General features: G+C 40.7%; 1 protein-coding gene across 6 annotated transcripts in view; it reads right to left on the bottom strand.

Annotated features, from left to right (window-relative positions):
• The window catches only part of PHACTR1 (phosphatase and actin regulator 1), a 294,543-nt gene that overhangs the window by 48,755 nt on the left and 225,604 nt on the right, over nt 1–20,184 (bottom strand). For 5 of the 6 annotated variants that reach the window (XM_051611906.1, XM_051611910.1, XM_051611907.1 and 2 more), the window contains 3 exons: nt 15,585–15,770; nt 14,423–14,629; nt 7,283–7,613 (listed from right to left, as the gene is read on the bottom strand). In XM_051611906.1, coding sequence (XP_051467866.1) covers nt 7,283–7,613; nt 14,423–14,629; nt 15,585–15,770 — 724 coding nt within the window. The remainder of the gene's footprint in view (nt 1–7,282; nt 7,614–14,422; nt 14,630–15,584; nt 15,771–20,184) is intronic. The other variant, XM_051611908.1, reaches the window with a different exon arrangement.

The following is a 20,184-nucleotide window of genomic DNA, read 5'->3' on the forward strand; positions in this document are numbered from 1 at the left end:
AATTCAGGGATAATGGAAATCAAGCCCCTCCCTTCCTGCCTCTTCTTCCCTTCTCTTCCATTCATGGCTAGTGTCCGGGGAAGACTCTTATCTATCCACCACTGTTGATCCCTAGGCCCATGTGTTCCTGACCCTCCTCACTCTCCCCTCAGCTCCTGTCTGCTCTGCCGCTCTCTCCAGCAGCTCCGGGACATTTTGGGACTGCTCACAGCTCAGGAGATGCCGTCGGAGTTGCTGGGGGAAGGTGATAGGGTTTTGCACATTCCTGAACATACTAGCATATATTTGTACATATTTTCTTTTATCATTAGTATTTAATTAAAGCTGTCTAGTTTAGTTTTCAATCCCGAAAGTCTTTCTCCTTGTTCTCTCTCTCCTTTCCCCAGCTGGGTGGGAGGGGATCGAGAGCTTCATTGTCTCTGGTCTAATCGCTGATTCTGAGCCAGACCGTGACAGTCTCACCAAAAGGTGGAGTAAGCGAGTGGGAGGAAAAAAAGGTATCGATTGTAGAGAAGGACTGGAGAAAGGCAGGGGGAAACCATGACTGACACTGGGCAAGATGTGTTGATTGCCTTGAGGAAAAGGCAAGGGCACAACCCTCTGAAGCAGAGGGGATGAAGCATGTGAAAATGGGCTTGGTGAAGAGAGACTTTGGGAGCTGGTGAGCATAATAACTGAATGGGGCTAAAGCCTGGGAGGTTTGTTTGCTAAAAGGGCACAGTTATATGTTGTGGGAGCTGCACTGATAATATATCCCAACTCCTACCCCAGGTGCTCAGTCTATCCAGATGCTGGAGATCAATCTGAACTGGAGCTGACATCATATTTCTTTTGTCACATGAAGTGTGATTGAACATCTCCTGCAGCTCACTAGGTTCAGTACTGCTACAACTAGCTCTGTTTATGTGTTGGTTTCAAAGTCCTTTATAAACAAACATTTCAATACAAGTAGGGCAATAGGAACATGAGGAAACAGGAGATGAAGATCAAAGTCAAACAAAAGGTGAAAGGAAAAGCTGGGAACAGAACCAAGCTTCCCAAGCCATCTTTACCTCATAGCTCGTGTTGCTTTTTCAGCATGAAATGAGTGAACAGAAACGACTCTCTCGTAAGTTCCAGCTGAGGCAACAGATGTATAAAAGGCAGAGAACATTCTCCTGTCAGATACCCTCTCTATGTCAAACTCCCATTTTTCTTTCCACAGGAGCACAGGTGTGAAACCAGATGTGGTGGCCAAGCTGCACTTGAGGCACCCGAATTTGGGTCACGCCTTATCAAGTGCTGAGTAGCCTCAATTCTCTTGAATATTATAGCCTGTTCAGAATACCAGAGGCATTCTGTGTCTTGAAATAATGTTGTATTCTTCTCTTTCAATGATTTTCTACTGAGTCAACTTGAAATATTTCCCTTTCTTCAATGTAATCATTTTGATAATTGCAACATTTACTATTGCAGACTAACCAACAATGAGATGCACAGCTTTACTGAATGCCTTGAACAGAGGCACTTCATTTCCTTAGTGATAATCCATGTTTTGTACCACAAAGTATGAAAGATTCATGAAGAAATGGCTTATGAATTTTTGTATTAGACTTCAATGAGCTTGATAAAAAAAAATAAATTATCCCCGAAGTAGTCTTAGAATTCATCAGCTGAGTTCTCCTAATAACACATAAACACACTACAGTCTTTAAAAACTCTCAACTAACTTTTACTTTCTTGAAATGTTTTAAAAATTTAAATGCTATTAGTTTCCTTTTTTAAATCTGTTTTCTCTGTAACCTATTTTTTTGTGTAACTCTTTTTAAGAGGAAAGGTAAGAAATTAAAAAAAAAACAAAACACAACCCTGGAATTAAATTACCAAGAGAAACTAAAATGTGGTGAAATTCTGTTACCATTGCTAAAAAAATTTCTGTATGTATTAAAAAACCTCACAACTTCCAATGGTTAACACAACCACTGGATCATTCACTTAATTTTAAAAAATTAAATACACAGAGAGTAAGTACAAAATCACCAAGTTCCTTCTAGAAGTAAAAATGAAAGGAGTAAAAAGTAGTTCAGCATCCTGGGCCATTTGGTGCTTCCCTGTCCTGTGAAGGGTGTATGTAGGTTACAGATGCCTCCTTATGGGAGTGTGTATAGGGTAGCAGATATCAAATTAGTTCATTAATTTAGGTTACCAAGCACGTGTTGGATGGCAACAAGATTTACAAATTACCACGCTACATCTTTATTTGAACTAGTCATCTAGAAAGCGACAGCTTCTCATCTTGTAATTTCTTCTGAATCATCCACTTTCTGGATAATACTACTTTCTATTTTAAGCCCCTAATTTTTCTTGGTGTTTTGTATTCTTCTTGATTAAAATCAGCATTTTCCACAGCTTTTTGAAGACGTCAGCTGTCCAAGCACAGTACTTGTGAAATACATTCAGTATTGCAGTACATTTAAGACAAATCAAGGTCACTGGATATTTCCATTTTGTATAAATTCCTCTGGGTCATTAGCAAAAAACCAACATGGTCAGGTGGTCTACACCACAAAACATTTTAGCATTATTTACCAAAAAGCACTCTATTGTTTCAAACAGTCAATTTACTATCAGTTTCATGTTTAGCAACAAAATTAGAAAACAAAGCTAAAGCTAAGCAAGTATATGTTTTAAGAAGATAAATTTATCTTAACACATTGATTTCAGTAATTCATAGCTGACTAGTGCAAGCACTTGAAAATCCTCTTATATCATCTTTACATGAGCAAACCAGCAAGAAAGTTACACAATTATAGCCTGCAATGTTTCTAGTGAGAAAAAAAATTAATGAAAAAATCAGAATTTAAGTATATGAGTGACTCATGGTACAGATAAAATCCAAAAATAAAGAAGTGCAATCCATCCTGTAAAATCTAGTGGGGAAAAAAACATGCATGCTTCTTATCTGTGATCCCTGGCTCTTTGCTTTCGGAATAAAGAGTTATATTTTTATCAGCATGTTTTCAGATCCTCAGTATGGTCTTCTGTACTTAAGAGTGGAAACAAAAATCTGAATAAGACTTCAAATCACCGTTTATACATTTCTACAAAGCAGGCATATGTGCGAGAGACAGAGAAGGCGGCAGAGCTATAAATATTGTTTCTATCCTTAGGCAATGCTAAAGTTTAGGCAAAAAGCAATTATCTTGACAAGTTTTATGGAAGATAAATGTTTTCAGACTCAAATATGTTTTATAAGATCTACAAGACACTGGCAGGGATGCCTAATGCATTTAATTTCATAAATCTACACTCTGAAGTTGAACTGGGTGTCCCAGAGGAACTGGTCTCACACACTGCCTTTTTGGACAGAGCGATTTTTCTCTGCTCTACCTCAGATGCAGGCCCAGCTCAGGGTGAGATATTGCCACTTAATAGCTCTCCAGTACCTATGCTGAGCAAACGGAGGCCTTGATTCAGCTGCAAGTGTACAAGAGCCCACAGAATAACTGAAATTAACCGCCCTCTTACCAGACAGACCAAGAACTACAAGGGCAAGGCAGAAAATAAAGCTATTTCAGATGAAGAAGCTACCTTTCTAAGTCAAAATTAAAGATACATTCCAGTGGCACAAGAGGGTTTCTAGAGCTTCTTTTGCTGCTGCTCATGATGCATGGCTTTTGGGCGTGGTCTTTCCTCGCAAATTCAATTGAGTCAGGAGAATAAAGCCTTTCAAGGATTTTGGTGGTAAAGGCTATCAGATTTTCACCAACTCTTACAATGCATTCTGAAATGGTAAAATTGAAGCCAGAATCCAGAGTTTTGCTTATGATTGAACCATAACCTTTGGGCTTAAGGGGCAAGTCATTTGCAGCAGGGCACAAACTGGCCATAGAGGTAGCAGAGAAAAGGTTATGTGGGAATTACACTCTTCTCTGTTTCAACTTAATCTGTCAGAAAGCTGGCGATTTATCAGGGAAAAGAGAGGCGAACTGCTGGCACATATGACATGCCATAATAGTCATGCTATGACAAGAGACAGATTGCCCTTCTGAGAACAGGCTATCAATACATGTTACGAGCACCAGAAAATGTTGGCAATCAAAAGTGTTATGTGTTCAAATGAACTTAATGTTCTACGGTGTCTGTAATAAAACTAAATTAAAAAAAATCCAGGAATTAACTGCCATTTTCAGTCGTAAGAACAACTGGGACTTGAATAGCTTTTGCACGCTTTTAATGTACCTTAAGACATCGACTAGACCTACGTGAGGCTGTAATATGCAACCACTCCAGCAAAGGGGAGAAGAGAGGTACAGAAGCTCAGAAGCTTTCTGAAGGTGAAAGACAGCAAAATCACTTCTGACTTCCAGGCTGGTACAGTGGGACAGCTCATTTTTCTCTGGCAAGCTTCTGGCTTGTCGGCAAAGCACTGATTTCAAATACCAGTCTTCAGATGACATTAGACTGTATGAATTCTGGAGACCTTATCTGGTAAAGCAACAAATTCAGATTGATGGAGGAAGGGAATGTTTTAGTCTTTCATTCTTTGTTCCTGTCCATACTCACAGTCCTGGTGGAGGGAAGAGTTATAGGTCTAGGAAAAGTTTACTGGGAAAAATGTGCAATTGATATGAATTGTTATGGATTAAATGAACATGGATGGAGTTTAGCAGACTTGAGGAGCTTTCACTGCACCAGGACCAAAGAAACTAGACATAAGGAAGAATTAAAAAAATCATAATCCCAGAAGGAAAAAAACAGAAGAAATGAAGAGCAGAAAACTACATGATCCTCCCTTATTAAAAACAAAATACTACTCTAAGCAGTCTCGCAAATTAACAGACTTGGCAGCATTATTAGTGCAACATCATGGCAATTACGCTAAAATATAGGATTCTTTCAAGATAAAAGAGTGAGATCAGCAAAATTAAATGCTGCCAATGAACTCAGCATTCCCCAGAGGGAGCCTCAGAGACACGTTAGGCTCTCTCATCTCCTCAAGATTATTGACCCAACAGCAGTGGCCCAGTAGCATGCTATCCTGGAAGGAACGGTAAAGCTCAGGAGCTCACTGCATAACCTATGCATTCAATAGATGTGAGCACACTACCTAATTTCATATAGAAGAAAGCAGATACAGGATCTGTACAGTTTTAAAAAGCCCTCAGGACTTCTGGGCTGAAGTGTCCAATGACAAATCCTGTAGTATGACTTCTGCTAGGTTTAATTCAGATTTTATAAAATTAAATAAAAAGAACTACTGTAAAAATATTAGAAAACATGAGCATTTGGGGCAAATAATTCTCTCCCAAGTAAAAAATACATATTTTTTTACAAATCTGTACAAATCTTCAAGAAAAGTTAGGAAATGTGCTAAGATCCCAATATGGCTTGAAAATGCAGTTTAAGAACAGTCAAGTGTCAGCTGCACAGACCTTTTCACCTGTAAACACTATGAAAAGAACAATTCCTGTTGCAGAGGAAATAGTAATCACCTGTTTTCTCTCCGGTGAATGCGAACATTATTGATTTGTTTTGACGAGGAGAATAACTGAAGTACTCAGTACTTTATTTTGTGATTGAAATAATAGTCAATCAACACTAAAAGGCTATGAAAAATCACCCATCTGCAATATCATGAACTGGGACTAATTTTCATTTTAAATGTGATGTATCAGTGCCACAACCTTTTCTTATTTTCTTCTGCCAAAAGAGGCAATTGTTTCATATTGGGAAATGAATACTTGCTTATTCAGTTTTTAACAAGCAGCAGAATTTCAGCTGCAAATTAATAGTTAAAACCAAACAGCACCACCTTCTTTAAATCAGCTAAGTGTATTTGTAAACATTAACTTGATGGATGCCCAGAAATTGGAGCATTCATTGCTGTGGGGCAACAGATGCCACAATGAAGTCATACTCTGAGAGATGTCACGGGGCTCAGGATAACAAAGTGCCTTCTGCACACAGTGTGAGCCAGACAGGAAGATAGCCAACCTATGCTGGGGATGGCATGGGCACTGCAACCCCAAAGGAGCAGTCCCAAAGGAGCCTTTGGGAGGCACCAGCTACCCTCTGTGCTTGGTGCACCAAGCTATGGGGTGATGCAGATGCATCTGACCAGCCCTGCTGGCAATGTGAGAGTTAAGTGGGTGGTCACTGGGCACAGGGGGGAATGTGGATAATCTTTTTAATCCTACTGCTACAGCCCTTTTACTGATGGGAACAGGAATCTCCCACACAGCCTTAGCAGTTTTTCCCCAGCATTGAATTCCTCCATGCTGCAGAAACATCAGCCCTCATGATAAAAAAAGATGTTCCCTGACTGTTTTTCATGCAGTAAGGAGAATCTGCCATTCCTAATTGAATTCTGTTTATCTATGCACTAAATAAAGGTACCATTGTCACAAGGAGGTATTGAGGCAAATCATTAGGCATTTTGTCTGTTAAGACCAAATGTTTGAGCTTCCTGACTAACAGAAGAATGATCTGATGCTCCTAGAACAAGCTGGCTACAAAGCTGCCCGTGGAACTAAATAGAACATGTCATTTTTTTGGATTCTCTTCCCTATTCTGGGACTTGCTCAATTTTCCTCTACAAGACGAAATAAATTTTCCAAAGCTTGCTGATCTTGCAGCCTATGAGGACAGCTTGCATTTATACAACACACTTCACTTACTCAGACTGTTTGAAGCAGTGTTCAGAGATACCTACAAGGGACAATAATAAAAACCAGCCCCAAGGTGGATAAGGTTCATCTGATCAAACATACAATCTTCCTCCAGATGAAAATGCCTAAGTAGGTAGCTTCTGTGGAATGGGTTAAATACTTATTTTAAGGTCAAACATATAATCTAAATTAATTGAAATAATAATAATAACAACTTGCAGAAAGTCTTCATAGGTTGTTTCAAGCTAATTGGTAACACTAATCAAATGCCCTGCGTGTTTTTTATTGCTCTTTTCTAATCTTCCACTTCCACTCCTTTTTTCTGGCAATCCTCCACATAACTAGAGCTTCATAGGTATGCACTCTGCAGTATTTATTGCAAGCCAGGCATGTCCTTATAATATCTTCTCCATCATCTGTATTATCTAATTCCCTGAATAGGACAACATGGTGCAGGAAATTGGGTCTTTTTCTGCTTTCTCCTACAAACTTGTCAAACAAGCCTGGAAAGGTTCATTCCCTGTCTCTTTGGATGGATTCAAGTACTATCAACATAACTCAAGTGAGGTTGATAGCAAGGTTAGCAGGGAACAGTGCACATCAATAGGTAACTTAAAAAGTTGGTCCATTACCTTTCTAGCCTCTGCATGGTCATGGCCAGAGTTTTGTTGAGTTCCTCTATCATCCGGCACCCGGAAGGATGAATGGGCAACGTGCTGGACCCAGAAGGCAGGTGCTGGCTGTGGCTGCCATACTGGAGCTGGTGCTGGTGAGCTGCTAACTGGGATGGCAGGACAGTGTGATGGTGCTGAGTCAAAGGCTGCTGGGAGCTCTTCTGAGTGGAATAGGATGAGAGAGAGAGGTCTGGCCCCCCTAAAGGCATGCAAATCATGACTTTCTTTGGAGGTAGTGGTGGCGACAGCTTAACTGGCATACAAGGCAGTTTCACAGGAGCACCAGGATCTAAAAGAGAAGCAAGAGAGGCCCTGATGTTAATCTTCATGGCAGCAAGGCGAGATCAGAGTATCTGCCTGGGCAAGCAGGTACTGAGGCTGCTAGTCAGCATGGGAGTGTGCACCCCTTCCCTGCTGTGACAGATAACTCTGCATAGCATTCATTCAGCACTGTCTTCAGCAAAAAATACCATTATTTTGCAGCACTTCCACAAACATCCCAGGCTTGTGTAGGCCCCTTAAGCAATGCTTAACAAGGCTTGTGTCACATTTTGATGCTTTAAAGCCTTAATCCTCCAAAACAGCCCTGTGAGGTAAATGCAATATCTCTCGCTCAACAGGCACGCGAACAGGGGGGAGCAATTTGGTGTCTGAAGTTACAGGATGACTCACCACCATCACCACTGGAGCTAAAGCTCAGGGATTCCTGATCCTTCTCAGCCACTGCAGTGCAATTACTGCAAGTTACATTTCTTACGGCTTTGTAACGTGCAAAACATTTGGTGTTAAAAATTACATTATAGGGCAAGAGAGAAAAGAAATAGGGTTTGAATACTAAATAGGAGTTGTTTGGAAAAACAAAAGGTACAGGAGGAGAAAATTATAAAGGGCAGAAGATTGTTAGCATTAATGTATTTTTTTACAGAAGGGTTGGCAGGCACTTTTCTCTCGACACACACAACGAATTTTAACCTTTTAACAGGCATGTTCATTGAATCACATAGTTGACCAGCCAGGCAAAGATTCCTCTGACTTCTATTAGAAACCAATGAGAAGCCCACAAGCAAACTTTTTTGCCAGGACTTTACTGCAGATTGCAGTTTTTGGAGTTGCACTGTCAATCGTTTTCAGAAGGGAGAAAAAGCAATGGGAAGGCTTGTAGTTCCCAAGATGTGTTTAGGAAATGGTCTTAATGCAGGCAAAGAACAAAACTGAGAGCAAATATATACATTGTGAGCTGCAACTGTGAGTTTATGTTTAGGAGGAAGGCCACGCCCTTTTCAGCCTGGAATACTGCTGACATTTGGCTCTGCAATGCAGCTCTGCAGGCAAGGCTTGCACACTCTTTGGCTTCTTGTTGCTTCAGCTCACTCTTACTCCTTTAACATGGTATGGGAACTGAAGGGCCAGAATCTTCTTTTGACCCAAGGAAGCTTCAGAGTAAGATGTTGCTCTCCAGGTTTAAAAGGTTATAATCCTCCTGAGTGATATCAGACTTCTAAATTCTTTTTTCAGGTGGTTCTTTTTTAGTATTAACTTTCCTCCCTCCTGGCCTATTCTGAGTATTGCCTGCACTAGTATCCATATCTAGTAGCAAGGGTGCAAAAGGCTGATACTAGGACTTTCAAGCACTAACATTTCTTGAATACTATTTAAGGATAGTAAAGTGGAAAAGGACCATGCACATAGCCAAGCTCAGATATGCCATTAGACTTTTTTAGTGCCAGTCATAGCTTCATTGCACCTACAGTATCCACTTGATACTAGTGTTTTTACTACACTAGGAACAAAGCCCTGACAGCAAGTCTTCCCTTCCTTCAAAGGGCTTATAGGACAATGACAGGTGAGGCAAAGGGTGTGGATTAAATAGAGGCATAGAGAGAAGTGGGACTTTCACGTTGCAAAGGGGAAGAGTTACAGAGAGGAGAGTAGAACCCAAGTCTTTCAGCATTCAATGCAATATCATGTTCACTTGACATGTCTCTTGAAGGCAAGAATTCTTCTGATGGCTCCACTAAGGCTCTAATCTAACTCATGGGATAGCCAAACCACAGGGCACTGCCTTCTTCTCTAAAGCAAATTGCCTTCTGTACAGTAGAAAAAAAGACTTTCAGGATTTTCTGTTGAAGCACAGGAAGGACTCCAAGTTACTGTGTTTTTCTTACACACACATTATTTCTCCTTTGTATCCTATAAAAAAGAACTCAGGATCTTCAATAAAAAGATAAATAACAGAAGAAGTAAAGACTAAATTGTATAGAGAGTTGAGAATCAGGGTCCTATGGGATTTGTAGTAAGAAATTGTTTTCATTCATTTATGGTCCAGGCAATTTCACTTCTACAGCTGGTCCCGGATTACAAAGACTACACCGAGCTCTGCTCTTCCGTTTTCAAAAGTGCAGGTCTGATTGTTAGCTTTAGATCCCTCTCTGCTGTGTCTCAATTCTCTTCCTCTGACAGTGCCTGTGCCAGGACACCCCACCACTATGAGTACGATGCAGGTGGAATCATGCTTAATGGTGAAGTCAAAGAGGTCCCAACTGCAGGCATCTCTTGCTTCGGACAAAAGAGTAACTGGAAGTATCAACTGGGTTTGCTGCCTTCTGGGATGCTGAAGATTAGAGTACTACTGTATGCTGGGAGCGAGTGTAACATGCCAAATGGTTCAGGTATAAAGCAAACATAAATCCTTCCATCTTTCTTTTCCTTTCTTATGCAAGCATTCAGCCAGCAGAGTTGTGACAGAGGCACTGCAACTTTAGATTCGCACAGGAGAATGAGTCTGTCTTAGTTACCCGACACCATTATGAATCAGATGTGCATATTCTGGTTTCCATTCCTCACAACAAAGATATAGACCTTTAGTTTCCATTTAAATTTGAATAAATAATTAACAATAGCATGTTTTCAGTGGTATCAGTGCTGGGTGGCTCCACTGGATATTTGTCAAAAAGCTCATTAATGATTTTTTCATAAGGCTTTCTTCAGACTGACTGTGTTTCACCCAAGTTCTTGAGCCTGTCTAAATATGGCCCTAATACTTAAATAGAGCCTTGAAAATAAACCAGAGGCATTAAATCTACTTGTCCACCCTTTACCTTCAGGAAAATTCTACTTGTCTGTTCAAAAAAAATAATGGCTAAAAGGAGAATGACTGCAATGGGAGAGGAGTTTGATCCATTCACCCAGTAACATATCAGTATATCTTCACTGACATCAGTAAAAGAGACCTTGTGCTTCCAGTTTTACTAAGTGGTCAGATCAATGAGTGTGCCAAAAAAATGGGGCCTTGCTCAAATCCTCGGGCTTCAGGCATGCTGTTGGAAACTGTGCTACCATCATCTAGAGAAAAGGAGAGAACAACTTGTCCCTGTGTGTAAGGCTGAGAGGACTATGTTTTACTTTTCTCTGTTTGTTTTAATTTCACAATGTATGTGATATATGAAGCAGGGGTGGAAACAGCGACTGTCTGCAACATCGAATATTCATAAAACACAGACATCTGTAGATGAACGAGAAGCTGGACAGTGGAAATACAAGCAAGGAATCTGTGATAAGTGTCTTCTCAGTGAAACATTACCAGAGTCTTAAATCACTGCACAAAGCACTTACGTGACAGAAGAGAAGCAAACTCTGTGAAGCCAGGTGTGCAAGTCTGATTAATCTCTTTTGGCTGAAGTTCTTAATGCTCAAGAGAATAATGAGCAGTTTTGCAAGATGTTGGCTCCCAGCAGGGTTGTGACCACTCAGCACTGTGCATGGTTAAGTAAGAATCGTGCCAGAATTGATGAAAGAGTTGTTGGGCATAGAAACCTTCCCACTGCTGATGACAATAAATTAAGATACAGTTGTGGATGCCACAATATTTGCTGCACATCAGACCTATAACAAACAGGTCAGTCCTTACCCGACAGCTGGCCCTGCTTTGAGCTTGAGGTTGGACTAAAGAATTGTTGAGCTTCCTTCTCACTGAATGATCTTATATGGTGTTCTTGCTGTATCATATACAAGTAGTACAACTCATTATAAAGTTAACGAGTCACTTTGCAAATTCCATCCTAGTAATTAATTCTGTAAACTAACAAAAAAATGTGAGGCTGCGTGGGCACTTCCACACCCAGTGCTGTGATCCAGATATTCCCTGTGAAGGCAGCATCAATAGGAGCATGGGAGCCAGCATGAGAACCTTCTGCAGTGGTGGTGGCACCACTCCCAGTAGCTGCTCTGCAGTTGGCTCTTGCTCTGTCCCCATTCCTACACTGCCCCATCCCCACAGCACCTCAGCCTTGAAAAGCAGCGTGCCAAGGTTGTGTTATTTTTACCTGCTAGAAGCAATTCTCTCTTCCTGCCACCTTTAAAACACATTTTTCTTTTCATTCTCCCCAAAATTAGATGTGCTTTTATGTGTTTATTTTAGGCCTGCTTTTTATGTGCATTTCTTATTGAGGAAAAGGCCAATCTTTGTCTTGGCACAGGCAGATAGATATTTGAGATGGTTCACAAATGCTTTCAGAGGTGAGGAATGTTTCTTTTCCACTTCTAAAACCTTTATTACATCTTTTGTCAAACCCTGCAAGTCAGTCTTCATGCATTTATTGAAGAACTTGGGATAAGTTAACAGCAAGAAGGTGGTCTGACTCAAAGGAAGCTTTTCCTTCCTCAAATTCTGTATTTATTTTTTTTTTTGCTGTTTACCAGACCTGTAGTGATTTTACAATATCTGTTTGTATAAAATGTTTCTATTAAAAACTTCTATTAAAATGCTTCTGCATTTTCAGATGTGTTCCCAAACACTTCACAAGATCATGTCCCCTTGCAGTCTTCTTGAACAAAGCTACCAGACCATTAAACCACTGTCACTCTCCATTAGCCATGCCCAGAATGTCTTAATTTGTCCTCTCTCAGAATCTTTAGTAGAAAAATGGGTATGCAACAAGAACAGAAAAGTCTTCCCCTCAAACGCCAGAATTCAGACTTTGTTTTCTCACACACAAGCTGAGGATGTCTCTGGAGTAATTAGTAAAAGAATAGCATTAATTTTGCTTCTCACTGATGAGGGTGCTTCATTAAGTTTGATTGTTCATTTCCAAAGATTATACACAGCTAAAAATCACCCATGGAGAACGCAAGGCACTGAACAACATGTATATCCTTTAGACCACCAAAGTAAATGGACCTTTAAGAATAAATTTAATACTTTTATTTATAAGATATGTATAAAAGAGACTTCCAGTTCTACCAGGAATAACTGTCAGTTAAATTATGGCCCTATGACTAAATTTGAATCTCTGTTCCTTTTCCCTGAGGGTTCTCTATAAGAATGTACAGAATCTGTCTATATGTATGTACAAGAGTTTACTTAGAACTGCATGAGAGACCACTAAAAGCAACCACAAAGTAAGAGAAGTCACAGTTCTGTTTCATTTTCATTGGAAAATCACCACCATCAAGCAACTGACTTATGCTGATAGCTGGCGCCCAATTCTAGTTCACACAAAATTTCTAGTTGCAAAAAAACCCACCACACCAGAAGGTGCTTTCTGCTTTCTCCTCCATATGAAAGGCTTATGAATGAATAACCTTTAGTACTTGAGGTTTTTTCCTATGCTATTCCCTTTTTCTTTTTTTTTTTAAATTTCTTCTGTGTTGGCCTCATTTCTGAACAGCTTCTTGCAACTGGGACAGTGTTACGCGAAATCATAGAAAGCTGGTATTGTCCTCGCCTGAAGCCATTATTACTGCTGCCTAACTTTTCAGGCTGCAGAACTGCCCATTCATTTTGTAGTACAGGGCACAGTATTAACCATTATGTGTAGATTTTGCCAGGCAAGAAAGTAAAGAGATTTCACATAAAACAAACAAAACCTTACAGAACAAAAATGCACAGCCACCCAAACAGAAACACAAAGAGACTACATAGCGATATGAGAGAAAACCAGAACATACTCTTTCCTGATATATACCTTAACCTGAATAAAATGGGTATCAACTGCCAGAAAAAAACAAAAACACCCAACATCTAGAAGGCATTAATGTGGACTGAGCATTTCTCACATGAGCCCTGGAAAGATCAGGGCAGTGTTAACACAAAAATATTGACGCAATGAGAAGAGCAGTAGATGCCCCAATACAGAAGACATCTTGTCTTAAACCCATGATTTTGAGGTGCTGCCTCCTAGGCAGCAGCTGCAACTATGAGCATACTGTTAAAAAGGTGCAGGCAAGCATTTAGGGAACTTTTTTTGGTCTGTGTAAATGTAGCCATCCTTTGCTTTGGTGGTCTAAATGAGAGACTGGAGAGAGGAGACCCACCACTTCCCTTCCACATGTACCTAGAGCTTTGAATCCCAAAGAGCCTGGACACTTGTGAAAACATCTGGAACACAAAAAAAGGAACTTGTATTGTCTACTGTTGCTAGCTGATATGCAGTGAGAGATAGACTGCAGGACACCAAAATACTTGCCTCTGGGAAGTGGAGCTGCCCATATCAGGACTCCTCAGGGGAGTAGTCAGAGCAGAGGTGGAAAGGGCAGTGAAAGCAGGGAAGCAAAATGGCAAGAAGCCATGGGTCAGATTTGCCTGTGTAAGGCTGAGGGTGTCAAGTAAAAGACAAACATATGGAAAGACAGAGGGTGTGTGCAGGGGGACTGCCCAGAAGGCAGTTAAGGGGAGAAGCAACAAAGGGCAAAAGTAGAAAGCAAAAGTCTTCCTTTCCCCTCAATCCTCATCCCTCCTCCCACTAAAGGCACTTAAAGATATCCTAGTTTTTTCCTTACGCTTCCTTCCCCATCAAAGCACATCCTGCAATGTTTGTGGTGATGGTTAAATCTTGATGAGTAAGAGTGAGGAGGGTTAGAAAACACAGTAGCAGTCTTAGGTAATTACAGCTGAGATGGGAAGTGCCCTGAAGCGACCTCAATGAAGGTATAGTCTGAAAATGCCTCGTGATCCGTAGGTACAACACAGATACGTTACCAATACACACAACATGTGCAAACAGCATTACAGAAGGAGGAAGAACAGAGAACCTTGCTGTAAGGGCAGCTTTTTCCTATGAGGGAAATGGTGGTTCTGAGGGTCCAGGAACACCTACTTACCAGTTAAGTGGCTGGCAATCCTGGCAATAGGTTTAGGAGGCAGGGCAGGGGGCTGTTTGAGGAGGGACAACTGTTTCACTGGGGTGTCCTCATGGTCTCCAGGGAAAGCAGCAGATTTTTTGGGGGGAAGTAGCAGGACTGGCTTAGCTGTAGGATCTTGGGACAGGAGGACGCTGGATTCATTGGATGTGGGGCTCTCTTCAGACACTGGAGGACACAACCACATCATAGACGCAACAATGTTACGAGCAAAGCAGCAGTGGATACAGCCGTAGTAACACAAGAAAAGCAGCACAGCAATGCAGATTAAGAACGACTAATAGATTTCACTCAAACATCAGATGACATAAGAAGGAGGAGAGAGAAAGAGAGGAACAGTAACACACAGCTACACAACAACTGAATTTCCCATTACCTCTGACAGAAGCCAGCTCCCTTACGCCAGGCTGAGACGCATTCCCACATCTTGAACACAAATCAAGAGCCTTAAAATGTGACATCTCAGATGGTCTGTCACTACAGCTTGCTAAGGACCAGACATGTTAGCAAGTGGTCTCTAAACTTATCTTGTAAATGTAAAAGTACCTCATGGGCCCTACTCCATTTCAAAGAGGCCGCACAGCTGTTGAAGATCTTAGATGTACAGTTCTGCCAGTCACAACCATCCTCATGAAGTGACGCAGAAAGAGGAGCTAACCTAAATGTACAGGGTTGCTGTCTCTCTGCAAGGGTTGGGAAAGAAGCACGGACAGCCTCACCTAGGATAGGGTACCTGGCTGTGTCAGCTACTGAAAGCTGCATGGTTGTCAGTGTCACCCAACACCACACACTGGGTAAAGGGCACGGTGTTGTACCCTAGGGTTTAAAAATATTGTCAGCTCTCTGCTCTAGAGTTCATTGGCACAGCTGAGACGTAGCTGGAGAGTTAGAAATCTACTCTTAAATGTTGACAAAGTGCAGCTTACTTGCGTTACTTCTATGCCAAGTCAGTCAACATTTCTCATGGACCACCCAGTGACAATCTATATGCTGTCACCTCCTCTCCATCAGAAGACCTTGGTTTTCAACAAGGATTTGTCAGGGCTAGACACAAATGTTAGAAGTAAGAAACCTGTTTCAAAGAGCTTAGTATATATACATCATAATGTAAACAAGATGTTACCTGTCCCATCCATGATCTCTGTGGTTGGGAGCACCTCGTATGAGCAGGGTTCCCCAGGTGCTGGACCTGACTCCAGTTCTGCTAGGGCTGGCAGGGATACCTGGCTGGAGCTCAGCACTTGCCCGGAGCCTAGAGGTTGCCCATTCTCCAAAGCTCCTTCTTCATTTGGTATGGAAAGCTCCCCATCTGTTCACAGTTGGAGGAAAGCAGAATGAAAACAGAAGACATATAAATAAATGCAGAAAGAATTTTAAATTAAATCTGCTGTCTCAATTAGTTGCTTGCAAATGAGGAATCTGAACTGAGATCTTGTATGTATACAGAAGACACAGGGATAAGGATCAAAACAATATGGCTTGTATCTCAAAAATCCAACTTGTGCAGAACAATTTTCGGAGATGTCTGACTGTGATGTTTTGTCCACAACAGTTTCATGTAAGTCTGATAGCATTTCACTTGCCTTAAGGGTTTATTAAAATTTGAGAAAGATCTGTCAAAGATCTGTCAGGTATCTGTGTTGTTCCTTTGATTTCCCTAGGATGGTCATTATGATCCATGGTCTAAGGTGGATGGTTCCTGACCATCCTCCATCCATGGGGATATGCGACCCCATCCAGGGCCACAAAATCTGTTTTTTCTCTGCCTCGTTGAAGCTGAGCAGTGAGGAATTAGTATGGGCTGGATCTGAAGCTGTGGAACTTCCTTAAAGAATACTAATACACACAGGATATCATAATATATAATAGTAATAGTGAAAATAATAATAGTTGTTGTTGATATTCTCTTCCATTACATCAATTTTTATGCTATAAGGGACACAAGCAAAATCATAGAAGTATATCTCTGTTTTAGACACAAATAAAAACATTATAGCTCCCAGCACCAAGAATTTTAGTAAGGGAGAGAATAATTTTTAGTTGCCTGATGTAAGGTCTTGATACTGGGATACAGCAAATCCCATTTAGAAAGACTGTTTTAAAAGTTATTAATAGTATCTCCTCTACCAGCAAAATTACGGTAAGAGCAGCTGTATTTTCTTCCTTATCAAACACCACTTCCTATTACAAATAATGAAGAACAGAAGTGAGGGATCAGATCATTCTCTGTGGTGTCAACCTGCATGACTTTTATCTCAGAACTTGTTATACACAGCACTCTGGTACCTGGAGGCAATGACCACATGGATATCTCAATTACAGTTTTATAAAGGAAAGTGTTCAGCCCCTACGGTTACATGTGGAAGCCTAAGAATATAATCAGAATGTGTCCTGTAAGGCTAAAAACCAGCAGACAAATAAGTGGAGCCTGATCTTAGTATGCATTTAAATTATGTTTTTATGAAAAACTTAGGATTTCAAGATCTATTTATTGATTTTTGGGCACCTCTGATTAACCATATTACTGATGAATGCACCAAGCAGAGATGCACATCATTGAAACTAGTGCACATTTTCCCCTAATGGGGGAGATGTGCATAACACTTTGGAAAACAACACTGGAAAGAGAAAAAAATAAGTCTCACTTAAGCATCAGGACAATTAACAAGTCTGAAAGTACATTAGATCGTAAGTATCCAAAATTAGGTCTTTGCCTTTTAAAGCTTCTTTACAGAGAGTGAATATGGTCTCCTGCTTATTTTGGAATTACTAGAAATACCAAGGTCTTGAATTTATTGTTTTTACTGGAGGTTTTTTGAAGACCTAGAGAACTATTATGGTACACTGCCACATCATAACAGACTGCAATGTGACCCACGGATTTCAGAGCAATCAACTGAGCTGGCTGAAAGGTGGCAACATTAATCACAACTGAGGGTTTGGGCCAATTGTTCTCAGCACAATCTCATTCTAACTGCTGTGGTCATTCAATACAAATTCGCTCCTTTCTTTAGGCAGCAAAAATCAAACAACAGTTCAGTCAGTATTTAAGCTGAATGTTTTTCAGCTTCTCTGTTTGGGTGGAGATGCTATATATTTTATGCTTGCTCTGTCTCCCTTTCTCTCTTTCCCTGTGTCACTTATAAACACACACCTTTACACGTATTTGGGATAGGGGCTGCTATCACCTCAGTTACCTGGTTTCATAAAAGAGCAAAACTGTTTCTTATGTAGAGCAACTTATGCAGAGATTGTGTCCAGCAATATTCATTAGTTCAGTGCAGGATTCAATGTGACTGTAACTGTGAGCAGACAAAGAGTGTATGTGATAAAACCAGTAACATAAAGTTTTTGGAGGGATGTCTGCACATTTTAATGAAGTGGAGTGCCTATTGCAACACGCTGAGCACCTTGAAACTTTACTGTCTTAAGTGTACCTTGCACTTCTCAAGGTAATTTCAGCATGATTTAAAAAGATATCATTCAAATGACCCAGTGAATGTTTATGATTGAAAAAAACTAAAACGTGAGATAAAATTTTGGGGTTTGCTTTTTGTCATAACAACAAGCATGACAGTTTTCTACACTGACAGCATAACCTCTTTTAATCTTCCCTCTGAATATCTTCAGTCTTCATTTAGATTCTAAAACTTGTCCTTGGATTTGACTGAAATAATCAGACACAACACAGAATCATGGCTAAATCAGATCTTGCTTAAAGAAGAGCTACATGGGGAGCTGCTCAAGTACAGCAAACTGATCAAAGATGTGGATAAAATAATTTGTAGAGTGAAGAATATCTTAATGTGAATTAATCCTGGATCAGAGACATGCTTGACAACCCCCTATAAAAGGCAAATTACTTATTATTCTTGAAGTACTAAAAGCTATTCTGGTTAGCTGACATACAAATGAAAAGGATCTTGGTAATGCAATTATTACATATACATAGATGAATCTATTAGTCTTCAGGAACTGGCTATGAGTTTAATTTTGCACAGTGATAACATACGTAATCTTCTGTTCTCACACAATTCTTTGCTGTGTTTTCACAGAGTCCACTGCTACTTAGTGGAGAACAACTTTCCCTAAATGCCTGAGCTTTGACAGTGCCATAGCTTGACCTCTGCAGCAACAGGAGCACATAAAGGCTGCTCTTCTGTTACTCAGGAGGCTCCGCACACCTGCAGTCACTGAAGAAACAGGACCTCAGAGGAAACCCTCTGATGCAGAGGACTCTACCCAGACACTTTGATTCACCTTTGCAAGTGAAAAGCATGGGATGAAGGCCCAGAAATGCCTAGATGTTACAGTCCAAACCTGTGGCCTCTAAGCATGGTTTGTACTCCTGAGCTCACCTGCCATTTCCAATTCCAGGTACTTTTAAAAAATTGCCTGGTGTGGAGCAGCCCATCGTGCTGACTGGTGTAGACCAAGTCCTTTTGCTGTCTCTTTACACTGGGGCTCTGCCTACCCTCTCCTCTCATTGTGTCTTTTCTCTCTGAACACCCTGGACTAGTGAACTTCTTGCATGAAGTTGAAAAGCTTGAAAAGGAGCTGCTGTGCTCCTTCAACAGATAAATGGCTAAGGAAGTAAAAATTACGAGGAAAGTTTGAAATCCTGTTTTTCTTTTTCCTCTTTGGTTTGTCTCCCTCAATACTTCCCTGCTCTCAAGTGAGACTGTCCAGGCAAGCATTCTTGACAGCAAAGGCTAGGAAAGGCAGAGAAAAACTCATGTTCTTCTCTGCCATAGCCCCCATGAGTGTCCTTGCATGTAGTCAAGATGTGTCCTCGAGGCTGTTTCCTAGCCTTCATGGTTACCTTAGCACAGTAGATAGGATACTCCTTGACCTCAGTCTCTAAGCAGACCTCTGATTTAATGAGATCCAGTGGCTTGAGACAGGCTGACATATGGATGCCCTCCCAGCTTCTACAGGAGTTCAGATCTTTTCATGGTATTGAAAATGCAGCACAACTGGCTCCCTGGTGGTTGCCATGCCTTCCTCCTTGCTGCCAAAGCAAGTTCTTCAAACTTAAGCTCACTTACTGCCACAGAAACCACCTTAGCACATAAAGTCCAACACTCCCAAATCCTGTCAGGATTTAGTTAACCTGAAATTTGGGTCTAAATCCATTATCTTGATTATGTAGAGAGTAAAAAAATACAAAAGTATAAAAGATGAAGACTGGCCATGCTTCTTTGCAGAAACGTTGCACCATCATCTCTGAACTAACCAATTAGCACACAGTCGTTTTCAGAAATTTCTCACTATGGCAATCTTATCCAATCTTATCCATGTTCAGATAAAAGAAGATGTATCAAAATACTACAAGTAGATTTAATTATTTGACCAGCACCACGGAACAGTCAGCAATTCTAAGTACATACACTCTGTGGACAGTTACACCTTCAAGTGAAAAATTCAAGCTGTTTACCTATGTGTGGGAGCAACGGTACAGCAAAAAATGTGAGTTCTGCTGAATGCTGTAGCATGTGCTGAGTTGCAGGTGGAAGCTGTATTTTTAACCTCTCAGCACTGCCTGCCAACAAACTATTAGAACAGCAGGTGCCTCATCAGGCACTTCAACTTACTGTTCTTCAGAAAATACATGGTATTTGAAAAATTACAACCTTTGCCTACATCTTCAGAAGACTCAAGTACAGAACTGGAAATGGAAGATGATAGAAACGGATTCAGTCATGAGCCTTGCCAAGAAAAGA

Source organism: Apus apus, chromosome 2 (assembly GCF_020740795.1).
Source record: "Apus apus isolate bApuApu2 chromosome 2, bApuApu2.pri.cur, whole genome shotgun sequence".
Taxonomy (NCBI): Eukaryota; Metazoa; Chordata; class Aves; order Apodiformes; family Apodidae; genus Apus; species Apus apus.